The 27300-nt window shown below is 38.7% G+C and overlaps 1 protein-coding gene across 1 annotated transcript; it reads left to right on the top strand.

Moving 5' to 3' along the window:
• Nucleotides 1-232: 232 nt before the first annotated feature.
• On the top strand, nucleotides 233-8375 carry BMP2 (bone morphogenetic protein 2). The gene is made up of 3 exons (XM_044056537.1): nucleotides 233-1255; nucleotides 2060-2406; nucleotides 5810-8375. The coding sequence occupies exons 2-3, from the start codon at nucleotides 2067-2069 to the stop codon at nucleotides 6652-6654; spliced, it is 1185 nt and encodes a 394-aa protein (XP_043912472.1). The 5' UTR covers nucleotides 233-1255; nucleotides 2060-2066; the 3' UTR covers nucleotides 6655-8375.
• Nucleotides 8376-27300: the final 18925 nt, after the last annotated feature.

Here is a 27300-nt window from a genome sequence, read left to right on the forward strand (position 1 = left end):
TGTTAAAGGTTAACCCGTATTCAACCGGAGAGCGTTAATGTAAACACGTGTGACGGCTAAGATCAAACTGAATGTACAGGTATTGTACTCTTCGTTGCTTTGCCGTAAGACTTGCCCACTCAGCAACCCCTCCTAAACGACGATCTGTGGCCAAATACACATTTTGACATGACAGTGGGCGCGCACCTCGACCCCTATAGTTTTGCTTAAAGCACTGAAACACCTGCACAGCCAAAGGTAGCCTTAAAAGCTGACTGTACTGTACCTTTAAGGCTATTACAGTAGTGTTGTTAATCTGCCAGAGCAAGCAGTAGTGCTGGTTAGCTACTTTGATTGGCAGACTCGCTAGCCCCCACGGTTGTGACATCAGAAGAGTAATAACAAGGGTGCATCACACCAAAAGAGTTGCTCTGCATGAAACTATTCTAATTCACAGAGTACAGGAGCGGTAGTAGCAGTAAAAGCCAGAGGGCACAAGCAACTTTTACTTAGTGGCTCAGCGCGAACTTCGGCAAAGAACTTACTGGTGTTTTATTGTGTGATCACGAAAGTTAAAGTGAACTTTTGGTGTTCGGTAGAAAAGAAAAGTTTTTCTTTTTTTATTTTGTTGTCGTTCTCTACAGTATATGCTTGATTTACAGGAGCTCACCGCTTAAACTATGTGGAAGAAGTGGCAGACTGCACTTCCCAGTTCTCGTGTTTTAAGCCCAATAGCCATAGAGAATAAACTCTGGAATAATATTAAGTGATGTGGAAAGAACAGGGCGCGAGCAGAAACCCACGGTCAAACACTAGCGCCCGTCGGCGCAGGTACCCTTCAGCGCTCGCCGGTCACCGGGCAGCAATAGCTCCCTGTGGAGGAGGGCACTTCCCACGAGCTTGGGACCGTGGGGGGAGTTGTTGTTCGACCTCTCTTCCACAAGTCGTCTGAAAGAAGTCAACCGGCTTGCTGAATTGGTGTTAACATATATTCGTGCTGCTTCTGTGAGGTGGCGGCCGAGTCTCTTAAGGATTGGGAAACACCTTGGCTGTGAAGTTTTACAGTAACCTGTGAGAGACGGGAAAAGTGACTTCTAATAGAACACTCTGGTTTGAGAACTCGGGCGGGGGCTGCTGGTAACTTTACTTTACTTTGAAATAACTACTTGTATCTCAGTTGCGCAGTTTGTCTTCATTCCTATTGTTCTCCCATGTGGACTTTTCTCCAATGGACGTGTCAGTGTGTGCTTCCTAGAAGAACTGCTGTTTCTTAAAGGTAGTAGTTGCATTTTTATATTTTTACTTTATAATAATGATTTGTTCTCTCCCATTTTTGTCTAGTGATCTCTTGATTAGGGGGGGGGGGGTGACAGCTGTTTTGTGAGCTAGTCAGGTTCTTCCCGACCACCTGTATGTTTGTCTGGCTCGTCCCTTGTGATCTAATTCTGGCGCAGACACAACACTCCCTCCCCTCAACAGTAAACAAGTGCAGCCCATTTTACCTGTGATGGCGCCCTGTATTTAGCTGTATTATAACCTCTTTTAATCATTGGACCCGACCCTATTAACTTTACTAAAAAAGACCAATGTTCTTTCCAAACCCAAGACCCTTGTGTTTTATCTTGCTTCTGAAATCCTTATACTATAGGATTTGCACTTCCTGCTGATGTTGATTCATAGTTCTGTGAGGTATATAAAATGAATGTGAAAACTTTTATTTTTTTTTCTAAAGCTTAATTCTATATTTAACCTTTTTAGACATTCACATACATTATTTTCCTGTTTCTATTTGTACTGCATAGTTCACTGTTGCAACACAGTCCTGGGACAGCTTGGCTATATCACCGTGTTTCCTTTTAGCAATTTATGCTTGCATTTAAAGTTGTGTTTATATTAAGATTTATTGTAGTATGTAGAGCAACATTTTTTATTTGGTTGTATTCTGTTTTTGTTTCAATAACATAGCTTTTATTTACCTATGTCTTTAGCAGTGTGTTACACTTGTAATAGAATACTGTAGGGTTGGCTTGGGAAGTCCTTAATCTTGTGTTTTTTTAATTCTTGCTCTTCTTCTACACAGTCTGATCATGGTATCCAGTGCACCCTCCCTCTTGCTGCTGTGTGTCTATCAGGTCATTTTGGAGGGCTGTGTTGGCCTTATACCTGAGGTTGGGCGCAGAAGGTTTGCAGAGTCAGGCCGCACAAGTCCTCAGCAGACCGAGGAGATCTTAAGTGAGTTTGAGCAGAGGCTGCTTCACATGTTTGGCTTGAAGAAAAGACCAAACCCAAGTAAGAATGCAGTTGTGCCCCAGTACATGATGGAACTTTACCGTTTGCACTCTGGCGAAGGGAGTAACCTAGCCTTTGACCAGCAGCTTGAGCAATCTGCTAGCAGAGCTAACACCATCAGAGGATTTCATCATGAAGGTAAGCCACTTAAAGTTATTATCTGAGAATTTTTCTTTAGTAAATGAGTAGAAAGAGGTTGTGCACCAGATCAGATAACAAAAAATGTGTACATGTGTGAGCCACACTTAACTCTCACACTCAGTTTAGCAAATTAATGCAATAGAAAATATGAAGGCTGATTTGTTTACTGTAAACTGCGAACACTTCTATGCGAAGGGTAATACACTGCAGAAATGTTTTGTAACTATATATGGGTGCACCAGTGTATGTGTTTGCATGTGCTTTACTGTGGGCACTTGTGATGAGTCTTCCCTTCCAGTAAACTGTTGGCAGGGTATTGATGGTGGATTTAGTTTAGCAGTTCGTATGGATTGTTTGGTTGTAAACTGAGCAAGATACCAAGAGTTGATCTGGGATAGTTTAGATGGGTTTTAGTTGTTTTCTAATCCCCGTGCGATATCACATTAATCACATTGTTTCAACAATGACTTTTTTGTTTTGTGTTAATCTGCAGCAGGCATGCCATGAATCTGAACTGAGCATTTTATAAACAGATGGATAACAGGCTTGAAAATCATAGCAACTAGCAGCGGCAAATAAGATTAGACTTTTTTTTTTTGAATAGTTCTCAAAAATAGCTAGCTAGTGTTATTGAGTAGAGCCCACCACTCCCACGTTACAATGTTGAGAAAAGAGTAGCAGAGCATGCAAGATACCAGACATGCAACGCAGTGCAACACCTTTTTACTAAATACGTGATCTATTTCATGCCACAGCCATGCACACAGGGGGATTATTTAATATTAGTTCTGTCTGTCACTGGCAGTATTTTTATATATACCATGTGTTTGAGATAGCTTTGTAATGTAAGCTGTGTGCTAGCTGCAAAGCAGCCATGTAATTTTGTAAACTCTCTCTTTTTAGTTCACAGTTCTGATTCTAGCTTGCACACTCCTTATTGCAGTTTAGAGCAAAGTGATTTCCAGTTTCTTTACCGAGGAGCTGTGACTTTCAGTGTAATTTAAAAAAAAAAAAAAAAGGATTGTGCATGTTTACTTCTGGGGAATCGGATTGGTTATTGTTCCTGCAATTTTTCTAAGTGGATGGTGCAAGTTGTGTGTTAACTGAAAACTACTGTTGAATTCTAGAAACTGTGTGCAAAATGAGAGATGAGTATTAATATTCCTTAACTAGCCAGAGTCCTCATCCATATGTGTCAGTATGGAAAAGTTAATGTCTATTGCATTTCTGAGCCAGGAATTTCCCAGTAGATCTTGTTTATAGCTGACTTCAATCAGGTCCTTCAGTCTTACTATTGTACACGTATTTTCAAGTATGTGGTGCTCGTATACCTGTCAACTCTCCAGACATTTGCAGAATGTCCAGGTTTATGCCTCATGGTTTTGGTCTGTTTTATCATCAAATCTGTAGTTTTTTGTCAAATTGAGATTATCTGAGGAGTGAAGCCACTAAATAATGATACATATTTGAGTTTCAGGCTTCATAGTCTTCAGAAAAGTGCATGCTAAGGCAGATCCTGTTACATTTTTAACTAAGTTTATAAGAGCAATATTTAAAATCTGTCCCTATTTTGGAACTTTTGTCCCCCCATTATGTCAGGCTTTCTCCAGATTTCTTATGCTAAGAGGTTGTGGGATATGGGTGCACAGGTTTTATCTTTTCTTTATTCCAATTTAAGTTACTTAAGAAATGTGCAGTTTTAAGTTATACAGTTCACTTAATTTACTGGCTGTTAGGGGTCCCTATCAAGTTGTAATTCTTAAGAGTGAAGCAGGAACAAAAGTTTGTGACATAGGGAAGAGTCCTGTTGAGTACTGCTGTTAAATAGTTTTTGAGTCACTTAGAATGAGCCTAAACCATGGCTAAGCAATTTGTTTTGAGGAAGGTGCTAAGAGTCACAACCACCACTCTTGCAAGATAAGTGCCAGGCAGACAAACCGCAGGTGGTGATTCATAGGATACTCGCATTTGCAAATACACTTCAAATAAATTAGCTGTATTTATCATTAATTATGGTTAACATACACAGATTTTGTAGTGTGCATGATTACTTCCTGTCTTGTTCAACTTCAGCATAGATTTCTGAGAATCCTGCTATTTCAGAAATGTTTTTTTTTTTTTATCTTGGCTTTGGGGGGGTGTATCTTGACTGTGCTACTTATTGGATAGAGTTGTGCCTGTCTGACTTTCAGTGATGTCTCTCTCTCTCTCTCTCTCTCTCTCTCTTTCACAAGAATCTTTCTTTGATCCAGCATATAAGTAAACATTTCTCCTTAATAATAGTTGTTAATGTAAACTCTCCGCAGTAAAGTTTACAAGCAGTATAGATGTAACAGAACTGACCCTGTTTCTGTCCTCTGCACTCATTACTTTTGACTTTATCCCTGTCGGTTTCCTGAGGTAAGGGCTCAAGGGAGCTGTGTGAAGTCATAACCAATGTTTTTGAAATTGTTTCTGTCAAAAACATGCCTTTTCTTGCTTGTCTGTTTGCATGTGTGCTGTCTGAAAGCTAAAGGTAAGATCCGTGCCAGTGTTCAGAGTATTTAATGTTGTGATGCAATACAGCAGAATATTTTGCAACCAACTTTTAATCCGTTCCTTTTTACCTTTGCTGTCACATATATTATGTCATAGTTTTGAGTGCTTTGCAGTTTCTTGAAAGCAAACCGTGTTTATGTAAAGTTTAAATGAGATTGTGTTTGAAGAGAGAACTTGCCAGGCAGCATTTAGTCAGGGATGATTGTAAACTAGCGGATTTGCAGTTTATCGGTCTCCATATGGCGTAGTGGGCATAATGCACTATGCTGTAGTTGACAGGGTGCTGGGTTCAATACTTGGGAGTAGTGGTATGTTGATAGCGGAGTGTCTTTGTTACTCCATGAAACTATCCAATGTAATCTTTCCAAACTTTATTCTCTCTGGAATGAAAGATGTATAGTTTTGAATGATGACTCCCTAGAAAATAGACATCTGTATTTATTTGGTAGAATGTGAATTGTGCCAGCAAATCTTTCTTGAGGTGCTTAGTTAACCTATTGATCAGTGTGCAGTCCCATCTATAGTGGTGATACTGATGATTGTTACTTGATTGTGGTTATTAAAGTAAATGCAGTGCAGATGTACTTTTGTTCATGTCTATGTTGCTCGCAGGTGATATACCAAGCTAACATATTGTGCAGGTGACCTACCATGCTAATTCATTGTTTTGATGATAAGAACTAACCAGCTTTGTTTTGAAATGTGTACTAGTCAACAGCATGCAAGGCATTCAGAATGCAAGTAATGTATCTCTTGTGAGTTAATGAATATAAATGACTATGCATCAATCATTGTATTGATTTAAACCAGTGTACTTACATACGAGCGCCAGTAATACTCTTGATTATGCTTATTTCTCTAGAATATATGGAAGAGCTTCCTGAAGCAAGTGATAAAACAGGAGTCCACGTTTTCTTTAATTTAACCTCAGTCCTTGATGAAGACTTTGTCACATCAGCACAACTTCGCATCTTTCGGGAAAAGATTGAGGATGCTGTTTCAAGTAATACTAGCAGTCAGCACCGAATTAATATTTATGAAGTTTTAAGACTGGCTGATTCCAGTTCTGTCGACTCTATTACACGGCTGTTGGATACGCGGCTGGTGCATCAAAATGAAACTAAATGGGAAAGTTTTGATGTGACACCAGCTGTTACTAGATGGATAAAGCATGGGCATACCAACCGTGGACTTCTTGTTGAGGTGGTTCATGTGAACAATGACAAAAGTGTTTCCAAGGCACATGTTAGGATTAAGAGATCCTTGCACAGAGATGACAAAAGTTGGCCTCATGTGAGGCCATTATTAGTAACTTTTAGCCATGATGGCAAAGGACTTCCTCTCCATAAAAGACAAAAACGCCAGTCAAAAGTGAAGCCAAGGAGAAAGACCAAAGCCAATTGCAGAAGGCATCCTTTGTATGTAGACTTCAGTGATGTTGGTTGGAATGATTGGATTGTTGCTCCACCAGGCTATCATGCATTTTACTGCCATGGGGAATGCCCGTTTCCTTTGGCAGACCATTTAAACTCAACAAATCATGCCATTGTCCAGACTTTGGTTAATTCGGTCAATTCAAACATTCCTAAGGCATGCTGTGTGCCGACAGAACTCAGCGCTATTTCAATGCTATACCTTGATGAATATGATAAGGTTGTTCTAAAAAACTATCAAGACATGGTTGTGGAAGGCTGTGGCTGCCGTTGAGGCACTATTGTATCAAAGGAGAACAGACTGACACTTTATTTCTCAATGAAGACTTTATTTATATATGACATTTGAAAAAAAGAACAGCTATTTTGAGAAAAAAATATTATATATATTTATGTCTGCTAGAATAAGATTGAAAAATAAATATTTTAATCAGAGAGTTATTCCTTTTAATTTGTTTAAATATATTGTTGTACATTTTGTATGGGGTTATGGCCCAGCACATGAAGTATAATGCTGAGATTTGTATTTTGTATTTATTTACTATCATAACCACTTTTAGAAATATAGTAAATTTGTATTTATGTTGTAATCTGAAATATAGGTGTATGTAAATATTTTCTTAGGTTATGATCAAGTGTATTTAAGGTGAATACTATACATTACAAAGTTACTATGGCAACTATGCTTAGGGCATTTGCTTTCTGCCAGTCTGCTGTTACAGTCTTCAGTACTTTCGAGACAAACTGGTACTAATACTATTTTAAAGGCTATTTATTGTGTGCTGCTTGCTGCAGTGTGGGCAACCCTTTTTATAATGACTAGTGTCTTATTAGATCATGTCCAGATATTTCACTAGAATTAAGCTTGAATTACCTGTTTTTCCTTTTTTTTTTAAATGGTCCACAATAGGAGCTAGAAAGGTACTCTAGTATAAACTCTCTTCGACTTCCCTTTTTCTGCCTCATGCCAAGTCAGTAATAACAGCATAAATCCTCCTTCCTGTCCTTCGCCTTTGTGAAATGTATGGAAACTACCATTATTTTGTGTACACTGTATATTGTTACTCTATTTAAAAAAAAACTTGTGTATTTATTTTTAATACTGAATAATGACAAGATGCTATGCTACCTAAATAGGGACTTGTGCTTTGGCAGATCTTTTCTTTCTTTAGTCTGCTCTGCGTGGAGTGAGAGGAATTGTAACATGTCTTCAGTTAATTTTTCACATGGTCAGAATCCTAGCAAGTAGTGTGGTACTGATGGTTTAAAGGAAAGTGTCTTGTTCCCTCTCAAGCATCCTGTCAGCCATTTAATTGGAGGTAAGGTAAGCTGAGATGAAGATATGTTTTAGTTGCTACAAAGTCATATTATGGCAGTGTTCATTTAACTGGGCACTGTTAACACGGGGTTTATTTGCCTCGTAGTTAAGTGGTGTAAGCCATAGCTTATATGTGAATAAGATACCATTAAATTATGTTAGATGCTTTGCTTAAAAAAACAAAAACAAAACTCCTAACATACTGCAATATGTTATATCAGTGTAGTAACATATTTATCTTTCCAGGTGCACACTGTAATCCTTCTGTTCAAAAGTTGTTCACTTTTTTTAACACCACTGAAAAATTCTTCTAGAGTGATTCGAGTTTGATTTTTGTGGGTTTCAGAATGGCATCCTAGTATGTTCCCTGATTTATTTCTTTTAAAGCACTGTTAATGTTTTTATGACCTCATATGACTGAGCTTTTTATTTTCCTTGGCAAAGTAAAACATCTGTGATCCTCTTATGATTGTATCCCTTATTTCCTCATTTATGTATAAAAATATTTGTTTTGAGTTGACCTGCTTCACTTGTATTGACATTTACGTTTCTATCTTGATTTCATTATCTGCCATCAGTATCATTTTAAATTTGTGCCTGCTGTTTAAAGCCAATGTTTCACATTGTAATATTGAATGCCTGTGCAGAGTAAACAGAAATACAAAAGTAAAAACAAATAAGACTGTTAGTATATTTTACTTCTGTGTTGTATGTTAACAAGTACTGGCTGAACAAGATAGCTGCTTTTATTTCAGTGTGACTCTTGGATGTAGTGTATTGCAGGCCTTGGAACTGGTTTCTTGACAGCTTCGGTGAGATGGGAGTGTGTAGTTTCAGCTACTGTGTCGGCCTGCTCCAGAAGCAGGTAGGCAGAAACGTTGTGCAGAGTCGTTACAGAAGGTATAGAAGGCTGGTACAAGAGATGAAATACAAAAGGGCTGTCATCAGCACACAAGCTCAAATGATGTGCACCGTAGTGTCATTTTCTTTTGCACAGGAGTACAACAGTACATTTCTGCCCCCCTCCCCTCCATTTTAAGGTAGCATGTAATTTGGTTGAAAGCCATTAGTGTAGTTTTATAATGTTCCTCAGCAGTTGCTGCAAGTGGATTTCTCTTTCACCATACAGGGGTGGTGACCTCAAAACTGATTATATTTTTAGCAGTGTATTCAGCCCCCTGCATGGGTGATTAATGGCCTTGTTCCCACGCAGTCACCTGCCATATTAATTTTTTATGAAAAATAAATTTGGCCCACTTTGGTTGTGAAGCTGTTTTCAGAATCCTTGGTTCTAGCAGGTTTTATGCATTTGGGATACGGCTTTTACAAAAGGCTGGATTGTCTTTAACAGGTGACTGATTTGGAAGACAGCTGTGTTATAGCTTTCGATTTTCCTTGATTTTGAGCAGGTACATTGACATTTAATGTATGGCATCATTTGGATATTTTTTGATGAAATTTGCAGTGTTTAACCAGTGCATGCTTTATTTTACATAGTTTATGATAACAAAAGTAGTGTTGTGTTGAAGCATTACTTTGTTACAGTTGAGAAAATATAAGTGTAAATTGGAGATGGTGGTGGCAGTGATAGTGGGGATGATGATGATGTTCATAGATTAGACTTTTTTTTTTCCCCTCTGCTTCTCCTGTTAGGGGTCACCACAGCAGATCATCGGTCTGCAGATTGGCAGTGGAGTTTTTACGGTGTAATGCTAATACCCATTTGTTAGCCTGGTGAGCCCACTGGATACACTGTCCTTTTTCAAGTGCGACACTTGAGCAATGTCTAGTTAAGTGACTTGCTCAAAGTCACGCAATAGGCAGGTGAGAGCTGAGGGAATTGGACCATGTGCTGCAGGAACTGCAACTTGAAGCTTTTAACCTTCTGCACGAACTGTCAATATAGTTCATAGTGTCTTTGCCAGTCCTGTTGGATGTTGATGAGAGTATGTAAGACTCATTAGCAAAGTGGACTGAACAGGGAATTTGCATATAATGTATGCCACAATGTAAAGTGCTTGTATTTACAGTCTGATATGAACTGAAAGTTAACACTGTATACTTAAAATGGATTTTATGTTAGGAAGGGGAGAAAAACTTTCAGTCCACGTCTGTCCATTTATATGTTATGTGTTGTAATTTGTCAGGTAGGTGTAGGAAGTTCATTTGTTTCCGCATGATGTGATTGTTCAGATAGAAGTGGGTCCATTATGAGGGTCTATGTTAGATACACAAATGCTTAAATGTTCGAATCTCTAAAGGTCGACCTTTAGAGATCGAGCAGTTAAGCGTTCAAATTACTTTAAAAATTAAAAAAAAAAACTAAAGGGTTTAAGCAGGGGGGCAAGCCCCCTGCACCCCCCCACACACCCCCTACTTAAATATACCAACTCCAAGATCATTCTACAGTGTAGGGAATGGAAAATTTCCCATTTCCACACTGTAGTTCACTGAAGTGCGATCTCTGAGTTGGTATATTTAAGTAGCAGGGGGTGCAGAGGGGCTTGCCCCTCTGCTATAACCCTTTCCTTGTATTTGTTTTGTTTTTTAATTTAATTTTTTACAACTCCGAACGTTTAACTGTTCGATCTGTAAAGGATGTCCTTTACAGATTCGAACATTTAAACATTCGTCGTAATATAGACCCCATTATGAGTAGTGCTCAGACCTGGAAACGCATCCCAGCTTTAGTGGGCCTGTTTTAGACTACCTAAAATTTGTAATTATTTGTACTGCTTTATGGTTGTGCAGTGTAGTCTATTTTATGCTGGCTTGCACAGGTATAGTGAAACTGAGACTTTGTAAGGATACTTTTTTGTATTTAGTAATGGTTCCATTGCCTAATAGCATAATTCAAATGCACTTTCATAAGTAATTACTAGGCATGAGGCAAGCAGACCATTGTAGAGAATAGCACAATTGCCTCAGAAAACTGTCTGGTTAAGTTACTTGCTTACAGTAGTCAGAGGCTAAAGAAGATGAAAAGAACATGAAACCTGTACTATAAGAAAGCAGCTTGCTAAGAGCTCATAGCCGTAGTTCTTGGCACTAGCTGCCATATGAAGTATTTCTATTTTGCATTTTGCAGTGGTATAACCAGTAATTGTTAATCTCTAGTTCTGTGACATATACCCGAGTAAATGCATTATATAAAAAAAATGCAAAACTCCGATTTTTTTTTTTAACTATGTTTTCTGCTTTGTCGTGCATTCATTGCTAAAATGTTTCTGGTATATTAGGAGGCAGCTAACTACTTGTTGTATAGTAAATGTGTGTGTAAATTTATATGTCAAGAAACAGAAAACTGGATATTTTTATCAAGTTCAGTACGTCCAGGTCTCCTTTGTATAAGTGTAGTACAGATTTAATTGCTTGGTTTGATTGCTTAAATGTGTAAGCTTTTATTTGTGTGTGGAAATATGCACTCATCCCAAGTTACTCATTACTCACACCCTGCTTTCCTCTCTGCTCCGTAATCTGAGCTGTGCTGTCTCAGCTTTATGTATATACTTGCTGCCCACAGCAAGTTGTTTCTCTACCAAATATAAAAGTAGAGGTTGAGCCAGTATCTGCATCACTTGGTGCAACTTGGGTGGGGCCCTTCAGAGATGTGGGTTGCAAGCAGTTGCCATAGAAGTATACATGTAAAATTCCATTTGTAGCTAAAAACAGACATGAAAGAGATTTTTGTGGATGACTCATATGGCCAATTGTATATCCAGTTATGTATCCTTTCCCTCTTTCCAGTTTTGCAGATTAGAAGGGCACACTGTGGTTCATTCTCGCTCTCTCCTCTCTGTGTGAGTAATATGTAATAAACTGTATACACGTGTGTGTATAAAGTGGGCATATTACTGTGTAGCTGTGTACAAGATCTGTTCTATGCACTGGTTAAATGTCCCTACCAAACACTTACTGTATTCACAGATAAATTATTTGGCAGTTTCAGATCAATTTTGCCATCACAAACATGTCTTCCTTTACTCTTATTGAAAAGATTGAACCAAGCCATAAAGCTAAATCTGAAAGCAAGAGTGAGTGAATCGCCTAACCCCGGATGTGCAAGTGCATTACAAAAATTAAGCATTGTTTATAGCTGTGATTACAAGTGTCTGTTTGCAGTGGGAAAGCAAAGTGGTTAACTTTACTTATTAATTTGCAGTCTCCTGCCTTCCCATGCAGTTAACTGAGTTATAGAATGTAATAAAGACCTTTGCTGCTCATGGTACACAGATGTGTTCCATGGCAAACATTCTATTATCAGCATTCTCTTTTTTTCAGTGCTGGGGGATACAGAGAAAATTCCGAAGTAAAAGTTGCAATAATTCTGTTCTGTAAAACTAGAGAAAAGGTTTGCCTTTTAGTATTTTTCTGATACCTTACAAATGGGTTCAGAAATTATGGAAACTAGCTGCTGTTTGTACTTTCAGGTTGTTAACTTTCTCAGAGTCTTGTAGTAGTAGGTAGATGATCAAATGAATTAAACCCAAGACTGTAATAAGTTTGCTAGCAGCTCATTGTCTTGACCTCTGGCTATCCTTGCAGTCCTTCCAGAAATCAGCAATTTTTTATAACCGTATGGCTAGGGGATACATTATTTTGAGGAGCCCACCTTACTAACTGTTGCACAGTCGTATGTTGTGAAAGGTAGTTTTGCACTACAGCAGTTAAAATCTGCACACAGTATCTGCAAAATCACATTTTCTGATGAGTGGTACACGAGTCCATTGATGTGAATATGTGGACGTTTTTGCAAAGATGTTTACAGTTGTCAAAAATGTTTACATTTATACAAATATATTGTCCATAGCAGTTTCTGGTATTCTGATGTTAAACCTTCAAAATACCCATTTCTTTATAGACAACAACATGAGCTTGTATAACAATAAATAATTTATCTAAATTGATGGTTTAAACTTGCATATAGAAGTGCAGAAAGACATCTCAGAGGTCCAGGCAAAGACAGAAGGCCTCTCGCTGACCAAGTTCGCGGACGACTGTAAGTTGGGTGCTGTCATTAACTCCCCAAATTATGTTAACATACTTCGAGGGTCTCACAGCAAGAAATGACTGGTGCCAAAGGCATGGCCTTAAGTTAAATACAAACAAATGTATGATCATACTATTCAGCACAAACGTGGCCCCTACTGATTTACCACATTAGTGGTAACCCCCTAAGCACACAACCTGTGGTGAGAGACCTAGGTACACAAGTTGACAAAAATCTCACATTTAACCATCGTGTAGCGACAGTGGTCAGAAAAGCTTGTTACTTGGTTCATCTCATAAGTAAAGGGATTGTATCCAGAAAAAAGGACTTTATTACTTCTCTGTACTCCTCCCTCATTAGGCCAATAATTGAGTAGTCCTCTCTCATTAGGCCAGTAATTGAGTACATGTACCTCTCCAAACACCTGCACCAACTGGAAAGGCCACAGAAATACCTCACAAAGAGAATCAGTGGCCATCAACACCTGTCTTATGTGGACAGGCTCACATCACTAACACTCTACTCTGTGTTATACACATTGCTCAAGGTGGTCTGTATCTCACCTACAAGGCAATCTCAGACCCTGCTCTACTAGAGATGCTCCATATCTGTAAGTCTTAACTCCTCGTGTAGTACCCGATCAAAAGGCTTAAATCTAATATGTGACATTAACAAAACCTGCTGGAGAGACAGGTTTGTCTCCCAGAGGCTGCCCCATCTCTGGAAAAGACTTCCCATACATGTCAAAGTATGTCACTGACCCTCTTCAAGTGCAACCTTTATGAGTGGATGGGGAACCACAAAATTGTCCCAGGGGTTCCACCGGTATCCCTCATTGACAGGGGTGACAGATGCTGATTGAGGTTTCTGTTTTGGGGATAAACTCTTGACTAGGCTTGTAAGGGCCCCAGAGCCAATAACCTAATAATCTCCTATGATAAAGGGATGTGCATTATGCAGGTACTGCTTCACTGCCAGAAACTTTAAAGGCACTGTCCCTTCAGATTGTGCCTCAAAATGTTTTTGGGAGTGTAGTAATATCTTTGTAGTGTACACACCTCTTTGTGCCTTATTTTTGTGCCTTATTGCTTACATATACACGTGTCACTGTCTAGGTATGTGAGCATCTGTATTTGTTGTATGCACACTTGTGCATGTTTTCTGTGTGCTTGCCTTTATCTGTCTCCCTCACACACAATGTGAATTTAAGTTTTGTAGTGCTTTTGAACTGCATTTCTTCATTTGTCTTGTTTGTAATTTACTGAAAACAAATATAACTGGGTGGAGCACAAATTATTTTCACTGTCAAAGAGAATGAGAAAGGCAGTGCCTTTGTGAGGCTAGAGCTGTTTCTATGTCCATAGTAAATGACAGCAAGTAAATACCTTTCTCACAGCTTGAATCTGTCCATTTGCCCCCTGCCTACAGTCAGTCTCTTAACACTGATATGTAGTGTTAGCTTTTGCACTCAAACTCATACCATAATTGCTAGGCTATATATATATATATATATATATATATATATGGTCACAGCTGTGTTAATATTGGAGAGACTGCATGAACGTCACTGCTGTCCTGAATTATAAACCTTGAGCCTGTGCTGTAGAGTGGTAGGCTTAGAGTGAGAACATGGGTTAGTGGGAAGGTTAGGTTTAGCATGGTGGTCAGGGAGAAGACTGTGTGATGGTCTGAAGGTAAGGTTAAATTGATGGCTGATGGAGATAATCAGCATGTGTAGCTTGTCTGTTATTGTAATTTATTTATTTATCGGGGGGGGTCTAACCTGGCTATGACAGGCCCTTTTCAGTGGAGTCCTGAGGAGAAAAGCTCCATCATTAAACAAAATTTTACAAGATTCATTACTTGTTGCCTCATAGCAAGAGGTTTTCCCGTTCGATTCTCAACTGGAGTGCAGGGAGTGCCTTCTGTGTGGAGTCTGCATGTCCTCCCCGCGGTTGGGTGGGCGTTCGAAAGACATGCATAAATGGGCGTGCCTTCATTGAAGGTTGAACGTAGAGCTTGCTCCTCGGCGTTCATGAAAATCTACTGCCAATCATTAGTGGACCGGAGTTCCGCTGTGGCGTCCCCTAACTGGGAAAAGCCAAAAGACAAACAACAACATCCTGGAAATCATTATATTCCATGGAGTTACTTTTCATTATTACTATAGCGATGATGTGAAAAACGTTTGTTAAGTTAACAGACAGGTGCAATAGAATAGGAAGGGCATTACTACTAGATAACTGATTCGTTCTATGTACCCTTCCCACAGCTGGCACCTGTATACCCCCCCCACCCCCAAGCCGGCATACAGTGAGTCAGTAATACTGATATGCAGTGTGAGCTCTTGCCACTTGGCTCCATGGCTAAATCTTATCTATCATAGATGCTTCTGGTCTCTCTCATCTGGGGCTTGCAGTCCAGTTTTGGGCATGAGTTTGAGTTGACAACATACTTATGTCTTCTCTATCCTTTCCTTCCTTTTTATTTTTTGTTTTTTTTTTGTTGTTTTCCTCTATCTGTTCCATTTCTGAATGCTTCAGTGTATATTCTTCCCGTGGTGATCTATTCCAGTACTGATCATCTCACGTGGTGATCTATTCCAGTACTGATTATCTCGGTGTGATCTTTTTCCTGCTCTCTTCACACCAGTGTTGTTGTAACCCAACTGCAATATTTGTTTTTGTCTGCCCTGAAACATGGTTTTCATCTTTTCTAACCCACTTGGGTATCCATTCCATGTCCTTCATTAGTCTGTTCTGCTGTTCATCTGGTGCTGCATCTATTTTGTGCCATCAGTGGAGAGGTTGATTGGTCTTCTCAGGTTTGTCGGAAACCAACATTGGTGAGTACTGATCTGTTTGGTTCTACACTAGTCACTTCCCTCATTCTTGACTTTTTCCCTTTAGCACAAACTTAACTTTGCAGGAGTACATTTTCTCAGCCTCTGTTCATACTGCAATCTCAGTCATCTCGGCAACCTCCTGTGTGAGACCAAGTTAAATTCCTTGGTGAAGTCGAGCTTGACCTCATCTTCTAGTGTTTAATCCATGGAGAAATACCCAATACATAAAACTAGATCCAATATTACTGGCAGCGTGTTTGTGCCACAAACTTCTGTTGGTTGTTTTTCTCTTCAGAATCAACCCGCCTTTGCTTCAGAATTATTTCCATTACATTCTATCTCATTGCTGTAAAGTTAACAGAAGTATAGTTCCTCAAAGTTTTATTGCTCACAGAGTCTTAAACATAATCCTTGTGCTGCTGTTAGAGAGGGTAGGAGTCCAGTTAATTGATATTTTTTTTCTTTTGGTAATCAGGTAAGCCACTTGGGGACGTGTCCTTTTACAGGGGTAGCATGGATCATCATCTGGTTAATCATCTTGCTTAGAGTCGCACAGTAGTCAAATGGAGGCTGATGGATGCGAACTGTTCTACAGGAAATTTAATTGTTTCTCTGCATGTACATAGGTAGTTACTAAGCTAGTGACCACATAGGGCCTTTTTATGCTTCCCAAAGACCAGAATCAAACCGTGTACCATGTGTCTAAGGTAAGCCCCTTAACCGTTATACCACCCTCCAACATCTCTTCCCTTATATCCTTAGCTGCCACAGCAGAATCACTTTTAAATTCTGTACCTAAATACTTCATTTTAATATGTTCCCATATATGTGAGTATTGCTTAACCAATTCACCTGTGGGCACATATTTTACTACTATAGCCTTTGTTTTACCCTCATTTACTTCATATCTTAAAAAGATATGAAGTTGTCTCAAGATATTCCATAACGTTATACATTATGTAGATACATATATATATATATATATATATATATATATATATATATATATATATATATATCAATATTTCATGAGTTGTTTGTGGAATTTGTTTTTTTACTCCATACTTCGGTGGTTACTGGTGTGCAAGCTCAATGCTGCATAACATCATATCATCTAATAGACCATGTACACAAGTCTAACTTTCAGTACACCTACCATATACAAAATTCAACAAACAGGTAAGTACAGGGAAAGGCGGTACACAACAATGCCAAGGAAAGGGGATTCCTCTTCCCAGTAAGAATTTGAGTTTTAAATTGCCATTTTTGGTTAGCAGTTTTTGCTTGGCTCATAGGCTCAAACTCCGACATGACACACTATTTTAACTCCAAAGTTCAATGACTATTTAGTAAGAAGACTGGTTAAATGGAACTTGGCTGTACTCTGAGGGATCAAAACCTTAGAGTTAGAATAAATTATTTGGGGGGGGTGAAAGCAATACAATCCCTCTTCCTGACACATCACTGAATGCAGATTGTCTTACATTCTCTAAAATTTTAGTAGGCTCTTAAGTAGGATGTTAGTCCAATCACAATGTCCCCTTATGTTTTGGAGTACCTTACTGTGAAGGTATTGAAGTAGCTCTGAAAACTTTGCAGACTGATTCTAAGGTGACCCTTCTGAAAACGCTCCTAAATGTGACATCAAACTAAGGAAGCGAGTCCTTCCTGTGTCCACACTAATAATGGTATGAAAACTGTGTTAATGCACTGCCCAATTCTATGAAGCAGCAGTATATTCTCTGAAGTTACACCAGAGCACTGCATACGCCAGTTCTAACATTCAGTGTTTGTCTGTTTATCCTTCAAGGTTTCCTTCAGTGCCAGTGTGAATACTTTCTTCAAATTCAGTGTTAACTGGGGGCATATTACTAAGGTGTAATGGTTTTCTTTCTCAAAAGAAAGCTGAAACATGACTGGAAAAAACAATATTGTATTCTGCATAAGTTATTGAAAAACAGATCTGCCCCCCCCCCCCCCCCAAGTGAGAGGAAAGTACATAACTGCCAAGTTTAAGAAACTGAGGAATAATATGCTTTAAAGCAAAATACAAAGCACTTCTGACTCTCATTCACTAGCACTACCACCTGAAGAAAGGTATGGATTCTCTCATTAGAAAACCAAAGTAGTGTAATCCACCTTCTATTCACTGTTGAAATGACAGTTTAAAAATCCTTCACACTATAATCAGATTCTGAACCCCTGTCTCTGGTCACAGCCATTAAGTGCAATGTGTATATCTCCTCTTCCTTTATGGTGGCTCTTTGCCTGTATTTCTCATTTGGGGCTTGCAGTTCATGTGAGCTTGGAGTTGATTTTTCCACCAGTTTTGTTACTTTGGACTTGGTTGTATTTAGCAGCCAAGACTTGTGTAACTGTTGCAAGCAGGTAACCTGTTAAGTGTAGTTTGACTTGCAGCATCAATCTAAACTTGGAGAAATCGGTGCATAGTTTAATGAGACTACATTAAAGAGGTGAAGGCAACGGCTTTACACTCTTTGGAATTCAGTCCCAGCAGGGTTCTCTCTTTGATCAGATCTCAGCTGCTGCTTCCAGTTCTTGTAAGTGTGTGGGGCTTGTGTGTTTGGGTGGGGTGGGGGGGGGTGCTTATCCCTTTCACATGTACTATAAAGTCAAAGACAGTTTAGCTGTCAGAGAAGCCATTTATCTTAAAACTAGCTAAATTGATTAAACCGTAAGCCACTATTCCCAAATGTGCTAAGTAGTTAATATTGATTAAAGTTGTGCCTTCTGCAACAGAAACAAATGTTTAAAGAACAGAGATAGGAGTCCCCATCTGTGATTGCTGTTGTAACGTAAACTGATGAACTGAGCATTAATATCAGCATGTCCCTATTTTTTTACACCTCCAATTGTGTGATGTCCTTCCATTCCAGAAATTAACTGGGTTGAGCTGACCGGAGCTGCCATGGAATTTCAAAATGGACAGATATTTACAATTTCTCCCAGACCTCCACGAGGCATGAAAGTGTATCTACAGTGAATACCTATTCTTCATGACCATTTTAGTTGTTGGAACAGTTGTATTGTGTTGTGTACTGCGGGTGCTACAGTGCAATTATTTAAGCTTGTGGTCTCCTTTCTTTGTTTCTGGTATCCCAAAGTTGGCTTCTTTTCCATTGCATGGACACACAGCACATCCAGCATCAATCTCTTTACTTTAAGGACATGGACTTGTCTTTTGTCTCCAGGTAGAACAGAGTTTGTTAAGCTAATCTTTTGTTGTGCCTCCCTCAGGATGTGTGCTGTTTCGTGTGGTACAGCTCGGCTACCATTGGTAAAGTGAGGGATACCAATGCAGGTTACCTTCTCGGCCAGTTTTATTGAGTCCTAGCATAATCTTTCCAAGTGTTTGCTACCATAGCATTCGGGGAGTGGGGGTGGCCTTACAAGCATTGCAACTGCCTTCACTGCAGGATCCTTGGGTAGTGCACCACTGTTTTTTTCCAGAGCTTTCAGTTTTGGGTCTGCTACATTTTTTTCATAAAGAATAGCTGTATAATATTCTACAGAGAGAGAAAGTGGACAAACTATTAATCCCATTCTTCCCTTGCTGGAAGATGATGATGAGAGTTCCCTGTCCCTACCTTCATCTGAAGACAACTTGAAATTTACTGAACCTTGTAGATAATGAAGGAGGAAGGCAGCTGGCCCTTCCAAGGTATAACCTTGCCTTAAAAGAGATTGCAGGCCTTGCCAGACACATTACTGGCTGGTCCCTTCTTCAATTGACATTAGTGAAAATGTAATAAAGGTTGCATGGAACAGCTTAGATAATATGGCTATATTTCCAGTGGAAACTGAACTTTTAGACCCTTTTCCATTCTGTGCAATCTGGCCAGATGAACCTACTCTCAATGTTAGTATTTCTGTTGTTCTCATCGGGAGGAACTCTGCTTACAATCCCAGCCTATTTTAATAATACGGGGCTCTAGACAGGCTGGGGGAACTGGAAGCAGGGTTGACAGTACTTGAACCAGGGTTAGCAAATACGCTAATCAGAGCTTGTACTAATCTACCATAGTAAAATATATACTTTGCAAAACAAATAAGCACACAAATAAATAAATACATAAATATGTGAAGCAGTTATTCTATACCCTGTCAACTCGAATATGTTATCTGCGGGCTGAAATACGCTGTTGGCAATAAGCCAAATGATACTAAGAAAGGTATTTACGCTATCAGTATCATCCTGTTGTCTGTGAGACAGAGACTCTATATATGCAAAGGGTCTCTGATCAATTTAATTAAACTTAGCAATATTTACCTGATCAGTAATGATAGAAGACTGGTTAAATGGAACTTGGCTGTACTCTGAGGGATCAAAACCTTAGAGTTAGAATAAATTATTTGGGGTGAAAGCAATACAATCCCTCTTCCTGACACATCACTGAATGCAGATTGTCTTACATTCTCTAAAATTTTAGTAGGCTCTTAAGTAGGATGTTAGTCCAATCACAATGTCCCCTTATGTTTTGGAGTACCTTACTGTGAAGGTATTGAAGTAGCTCTGAAAACTTTGCAGACTGATTCTAAGGTGACCCTTCTGAAAACGCTCCTAAATGTGACATCAAACTAAGGAAGCGAGTCCTTCCTGTGTCCACACTAATAATGGTATGAAAACTGTGTTAATGCACTGCCCAATTCTATGAAGCAGCAGTATATTCTCTGAAGTTACACCAGAGCACTGCATACGCCAGTTCTAACATTCAGTGTTTGTCTGTTTATCCTTCAAGGTTTCCTTCAGTGCCAGTGTGAATACTTTCTTCAAATTCAGTGTTAACTGGGGGCATATTACTAAGGTGTAATGGTTTTCTTTCTCAAAAGAAAGCTGAAACATGACTGGAAAAAACAATATTGTATTCTGCATAAGTTATTGAAAACAGATCTGCCCCAAGTGAGAGGAAAGTACATAACTGCCAAGTTTAAGAAACTGAGGAATAATATGCTTTAAAGCAAAATACAAAGCACTTCTGACTCTCATTCACTAGCACTACCACCTGAAGAAAGGTATGGATTCTCTCATTAGAAAACCAAAGTAGTGTAATCCACCTTCTATTCACTGTTGAAATGACAGTTTAAAAATCCTTCACACTATAATCAGATTCTGAACCCCTGTCTCTGGTCACAGCCATTAAGTGCAATGTGTATATCTCCTCTTCCTTTATGGTGGCTCTTTGCCTGTATTTCTCATTTGGGGCTTGCAGTTCATGTGAGCTTGGAGTTGATTTTTCCACCAGTTTTGTTACTTTGGACTTGGTTGTATTTAGCAGCCAAGACTTGTGTAACTGTTGCAAGCAGGTAACCTGTTAAGTGTAGTTTGACTTGCAGCATCAATCTAAACTTGGAGAAATCGGTGCATAGTTTAATGAGACTACATTAAAGAGGTGAAGGCAACGGCTTTACACTCTTTGGAATTCAGTCCCAGCAGGGTTCTCTCTTTGATCAGATCTCAGCTGCTGCTTCCAGTTCTTGTAAGTGTGTGGGGCTTGTGTGTTTGGGTGGGGTGGGGGGGGGTGCTTATCCCTTTCACATGTACTATAAAGTCAAAGACAGTTTAGCTGTCAGAGAAGCCATTTATCTTAAAACTAGCTAAATTGATTAAACCGTAAGCCACTATTCCCAAATGTGCTAAGTAGTTAATATTGATTAAAGTTGTGCCTTCTGCAACAGAAACAAATGTTTAAAGAACAGAGATAGGAGTCCCCATCTGTGATTGCTGTTGTAACGTAAACTGATGAACTGAGCATTAATATCAGCATGTCCCTATTTTTTTACACCTCCAATTGTGTGATGTCCTTCCATTCCAGAAATTAACTGGGTTGAGCTGACCGGAGCTGCCATGGAATTTCAAAATGGACAGACATTTACAATTTCTCCCAGACCTCCACGAGGCATGAAAGTGTATCTACAGTGAATACCTATTCTTCATGACCATTTTAGTTGTTGGAACAGTTGTATTGTGTTGTGTACTGCGGGTGCTACAGTGCAATTATTTAAGCTTGTGGTCTCCTTTCTTTGTTTCTGGTATCCCAAAGTTGGCTTCTTTTCCATTGCATGGACACACAGCACATCCAGCATCAATCTCTTTACTTTAAGGACATGGACTTGTCTTTTGTCTCCAGGTAGAACAGAGTTTGTTAATATAATCTTTTGTTGTGCCTCCCTCAGGATGTGTGCTGTTTCGTGTGGTACAGCTCGGCTACCATTGGTAAAGTGAGGGATACCAATGCAGGTTACCTTCTCGGCCAGTTTTATTGAGTCCTAGCATAATCTTTCCAAGTGTTTGCTACCATAGCATTCGGGGAGTGGGGGTGGCCTTACAAGCATTGCAACTGCCTTCACTGCAGGATCCTTGGGTAGTGCACCACTGTTTTTTTCCAGAGCTTTCAGTTTTGGGTCTGCTACATTTTTTTCATAAAGAATAGCTGTATAATATTCTACAGAGAGAGAAAGTGGACAAACTATTAATCCCATTCTTCCCTTGCTGGAAGATGATGATGAGAGTTCCCTGTCCCTACCTTCATCTGAAGACAACTTGAAATTTACTGAACCTTGTAGATAATGAAGGAGGAAGGCAGCTGGCCCTTCCAAGGTATAACCTTGCCTTAAAAGAGATTGCAGGCCTTGCCAGACACATTACTGGCTGGTCCCTTCTTCAATTGACATTAGTGAAAATGTAATAAAGGTTGCATGGAACAGCTTAGATAATATGGCTATATTTCCAGTGGAAACTGAACTTTTAGACCCTTTTCCATTCTGTGCAATCTGGCCAGATGAACCTACTCTCAATGTTAGTATTTCTGTTGTTCTCATCGGGAGGAACTCTGCTTACAATCCCAGCCTATTTTAATAATACGGGGCTCTAGACAGGCTGGGGGAACTGGAAGCAGGGTTGACAGTACTTGAACCAGGGTTAGCAAATACGCTAATCAGAGCTTGTACTAATCTACCATAGTAAAATATATACTTTGCAAAACAAATAAGCACACAAATAAATAAATACATAAATATGTGAAGCAGTTATTCTATACCCTGTCAACTCGAATATGTTATCTGCGGGCTGAAATACGCTGTTGGCAATAAGCCAAATGATACTAAGAAAGGTATTTACGCTATCAGTATCATCCTGTTGTCTGTGAGACAGAGACTCTATATATGCAAAGGGTCTCTGATCAATTTAATTAAACTTAGCAATATTTACCTGATCAGAGAGACTTGATATCATAACAGCCAAATCAAATAAGAACTCTGTACTTTGATAATGCAAATAAATTGCATTCCTTGATGAACTGTCAGTATGATGTGATACTCTTGAAATGACCGACTATACATATGGAGAATAAGATTAATTAAAATACTGGATAGTTGTGTGGTTTTTTTTTTTTTATATAATACTATATCTTTCAGTGTGGTGGTGGTGCTGCGGTAGCGTTGTCGCCTCACAGTATGACGCTGTCCTGTTCGATTCTCAGCTAGAGCGTCTTCTGTGTGGAGACATGCGTGAATGGGAGTACCTTCGTTGAAGGTTGTGCATCAGAGCTGGCAACTCTGCAAGTAAAAATCTACTGCCAATCATTAGCGGACCGGAGTTCCACTGTGGCGACCCCTAAGCGGGAAAAGCCGAAAGACACAACAACAACAACTGTATCTTTCAGTGTTTGTTATTCTAAACTAGCAAATTCTATTGTTTCTTTTTTTCAGATTTACTATTGTCCGTACAAGAGCCTGATATACTAAATTGCAGTGTTAGTGTAAATGGTATACAAAAAAAAAACCCTTAATGTCATGGCCACTCATTTTGCAGACATTTTTATTTTCTTATATGCCTTACATTCCTCACATGACCATCTTGTCAGCATTACTTGTGGTTGTCAGTTCTTGGAGATCCTGTGAAGAAAAGTCAGTTTGTCAGTATGACTAAATGCTAGTTCAGGCAAGTATAATGCCATAATTATTCACAATTTACAAAATGAGTGATACTTTATGTAAGCGAGATTAATTCAGAAAGCTTGACTGTTTTAAATGTCAGAAGCGCAACAGTATGATACACAGTTATGGAGAAAATGTAGTTTGGATCATCTCCATAAGAAGAGAATCGGGTAATAAGAACAGCTTTCACTGCTTCCTAAATTCGGCTTTTCTCAAGAGTACTTCTTTTATGCAGTAGTGGAGCTGATAGCCAAGTTATTTCCAAAAGGAAAAATTCAGTACTTGCCTTATTTGCTGCTTGGTTTCCTAATGCTATAGCTGCTTCTAGATTTTTAGGGCATCATGTGATCTGAACTCCTTAACACATACTGCAAGAAATGTCAGAAAAGGAAAATAAACCACAGTATTCACTACCACTCAAGATCAATGTAGATAATACTCCAGACCCTGGGCTCTCCAAGTGATACCAGCAGTTTGCTTTAAAAAAAAAAAAAAAAAAAAAAAGTCAATAAAAATAAAATCACATTTTCTCACACTTCTCATAGCTTTTACTACAAGACGTATAACATAAAAGCACGTTTTGTACACCCAAGTAACTGATTTTTTTTGCTTCTTTTTCTTTTTTTGGGAGTCCACTTACCTTGCAGTAGTAGTGTCAGTGTTTTGTTGCTATGGCCTGTGTTTGTTGCAGTAAGGAGGCAAACTTGTGTCATTGGAAACCATAGCTCTCAACCTCTTAACACGAAGAGTCTGGACAAAGCCAAAAATAATGGGGAGGGACAAAGCCTCAAAAATAGGGACACATTTTAAATATTGCTGTTATAAACTTAAAAAGTTGCTTGAATAAAAGGTATTGTGTTACCATGCATTTTCTGAAGGATATGAAGTCTGAAAGACATGCCTATAACTATTTAGTGAATTTAATCTTCACCGAGTCGCTACAAAAATCAACAAAATCACAAATTTTATGAGAAATAGACCAAAAGTGTTAGGCAAAAATCTGGACATTCTGCAAAAATCTAGACAGTTGAGTGGTATGTCAGAAACTCAAAGGTGTTGAAACTTGAAATTACCTTAGCTAATTTATGTGCTCAGTAATGCAAGGTATCACAAATGTCCAGTCTTGAATTTGTAAAGATAAAGCCAGACAGCTGCCCCCCTTTGAAAGTCTCTTGTGGGTAGTATAGATGTTTAAATATAGAAACCTGCATCATCCTATCAAAAATAAGCAAATACCACAACTGGTGAAACAGAGTTGTGATACAAACATTGGAGAACATCCCTGAAAGATTTCAAAACCTGCACACTAAGTCTCCACCTTTTAAATGCCTCCAAGCTCTCCAGTTCACATTCATAGATAAAGACCAAAGCAATAAGATATGCTCCATAAATCTAACTCAAGTTTTACTTGTACAAAGCAGTAGGAGTTGGTACATACAAACATTAACCAGAAGCATTCTCTGTACTTTCTTCCTCAATATAAATAAAGCACCATACAAGCAGTCTGATGTGGCTTTAGTAACCTGCTACTGCAGTTCTGCTGTCAACCACAATATTTGGTAAAGGCTAGAGAATATATTTTACAAATGTATGTAAAAATTTGGTAAAAGCTAGAGAATAAATTTTACAAATGTATGTTAAAAAAAGAAAAGGCAGTGTACGAGACCACAAACTGTAAAATGTGTTATGGGGAAAGCTTCACTCTCTACCCTCTTTGTTATGGATAGACTCCACATTTGCACAAAAGTAAAAAGACTGTATGCTTAGACACCTATCTGACCTGTGCTATGTACAAATGCAGTCTATATAACAAAGGTCTAGTGAGTAACAAATCAACAAGCCAGTGAACTATTCAATATGAAATTATTCTGTTAATAGCAGTATTTTGTTGGCTTCCTGGCTTGCAGTTTGAAGGTCCTCCCCATTCATTATCAAACCATCTATCAGGGTGACATTTGCCCTGTAGATCTGACAATGGTTGATGGAATGGTTGGTATTGTTTTGATGATGTTTTCACTGCACCTGAAAATACAGAGCAAGGCTGACCACAGTTCCAAATTAGAGCTCCCAGGGTTGATGGCCTGCTGGCTGAACTCTGCAAGAGGTTTTCCAGGCTGATTGTGTCAGTGTGGATAGCTTGTAATCATACATTACAACGGGGTGAGTACTTGCCCCATTGGAAACCCATCTTTCCTTAACAAGTTTCAGTAAACAGGGTAAGTTCTTTTATATCTGTCTCTGACATTCATTTCAAAATGTATATATCCCTATCCACCAGGATAAGGTGGGCTTCTTTCATATTTGAACAGTCTGAAGAATGTTCTTTCTGTAGCATAGTGAACGGAATAAAGCCACAAATGGGTATATTCATGGGCTGTCTTTAATGTTGACTTTAGCACTTCCTTTGTTTAAGTCATATTAATTATACAAGGTCATTACCTGATTTAATCTCACTGAATGGCTATGTATTTGGAAATACTACAGTAAGGTTGGAGATCTAAGATTTCACTGGGTGCTTGCCAAGGCTGCCTTGTCTCCCTATGTTTATTTGCATTGGCTGTTGAGCTATTCAATTTCACTTGGACAAAAAAACTAGAGTTTACTCATCTTGGGCAGAAAGAAAAGCAGTCTGTAGAGGAGCAAGCTTTTTCCATGGATGACTTGATTGTCCTCCTTCAGATGACTGGTGTTTCCATTCCCCTCATCTAGAGTACACAGTTTTAAAAGGATTTAGTTGGATATGAGATCAAGCCCACTGAGCATTTCTTTTTTAGGGAAACTTGATTATTCACAGTCTCCTTTCAGGTATATAAGAATTTTAACTGTCCCCCATGTTCTATATACCTGGGTACTCTTCTGGCTGTAACTGGAGACTTCAAAAGAGCTATCATTCACAACCTTTTTTCTTGATTATTGTTCCATGTTATAATTGGAAGCTGTATGTGGAAGTTTTAATTTAAATTGCATCTGTCAAGAAGATTCTGTACTACAGGTTCCACTTAATTATAGAGGCCATAACTTTGTACTTCCCCCTTAAATTGCTCTGGAAGTGTGACAAATAAGCTTTGGCATTATCTGATTTCCCATGAGACTGCAAAAAGGTTCCCTCCCTCATTACCGTTAAGAGAAAAAGGAGATCTTCAGATTCCAAGCCTACATACCTACTGTCAGGCTTGTGTCATCCAGATTGTTCTAGGTATTGAGGTAGTTTACACCATTCCACAAAAAATAGTAGTACAGTTCGGTACCAATGAAGGCTGTCTTCCAAAACCACGAAATCAAAGCCACACTCCACAAAATCCACTCGTTTTTCACAGATAAGACACTGTTTATTGGACAAATAGAACTCAGTAAAATGGATTTAGCGCTTTCGTCTCCACACTGGAGACCTCTTCAGAATCAATTAGAAGCACCTCTCCCATTCCTTTTATACATCCATTGGGGAGTACTAATTGAAACAATTACACAATTAATCAATTAAATAGTTCCAAAAATACATAGTGAAATGCAGTTGGAGTCAGAAAATGTCAATACAGCTTATATATATATATATAAAATATATAACTTCTCTATAAAAATGTATATGTGTATACCTTCTCTATAAAAATAATCTATAAATTAAATAGAATTGATGTGTTGTATTACACATGATACACCAACACTTTTGTGTAAAAGTGTATAAATATATTGAGATATAAATATATAAAAAATATATATATATGAAAAATATATATGAAATGTTGAGTAAAATATACGTACAAATACTAAACAGAATACAAAAAGACAGACATTAAAATGTTCAGAATATAAG

Source organism: Protopterus annectens, chromosome 1.part2 (assembly GCF_019279795.1).
Source record: "Protopterus annectens isolate FY-2018-M chromosome 1.part2, PAN1.0, whole genome shotgun sequence".
Lineage (NCBI taxonomy): Eukaryota > Metazoa > Chordata > Ceratodontiformes > Protopteridae > Protopterus > Protopterus annectens.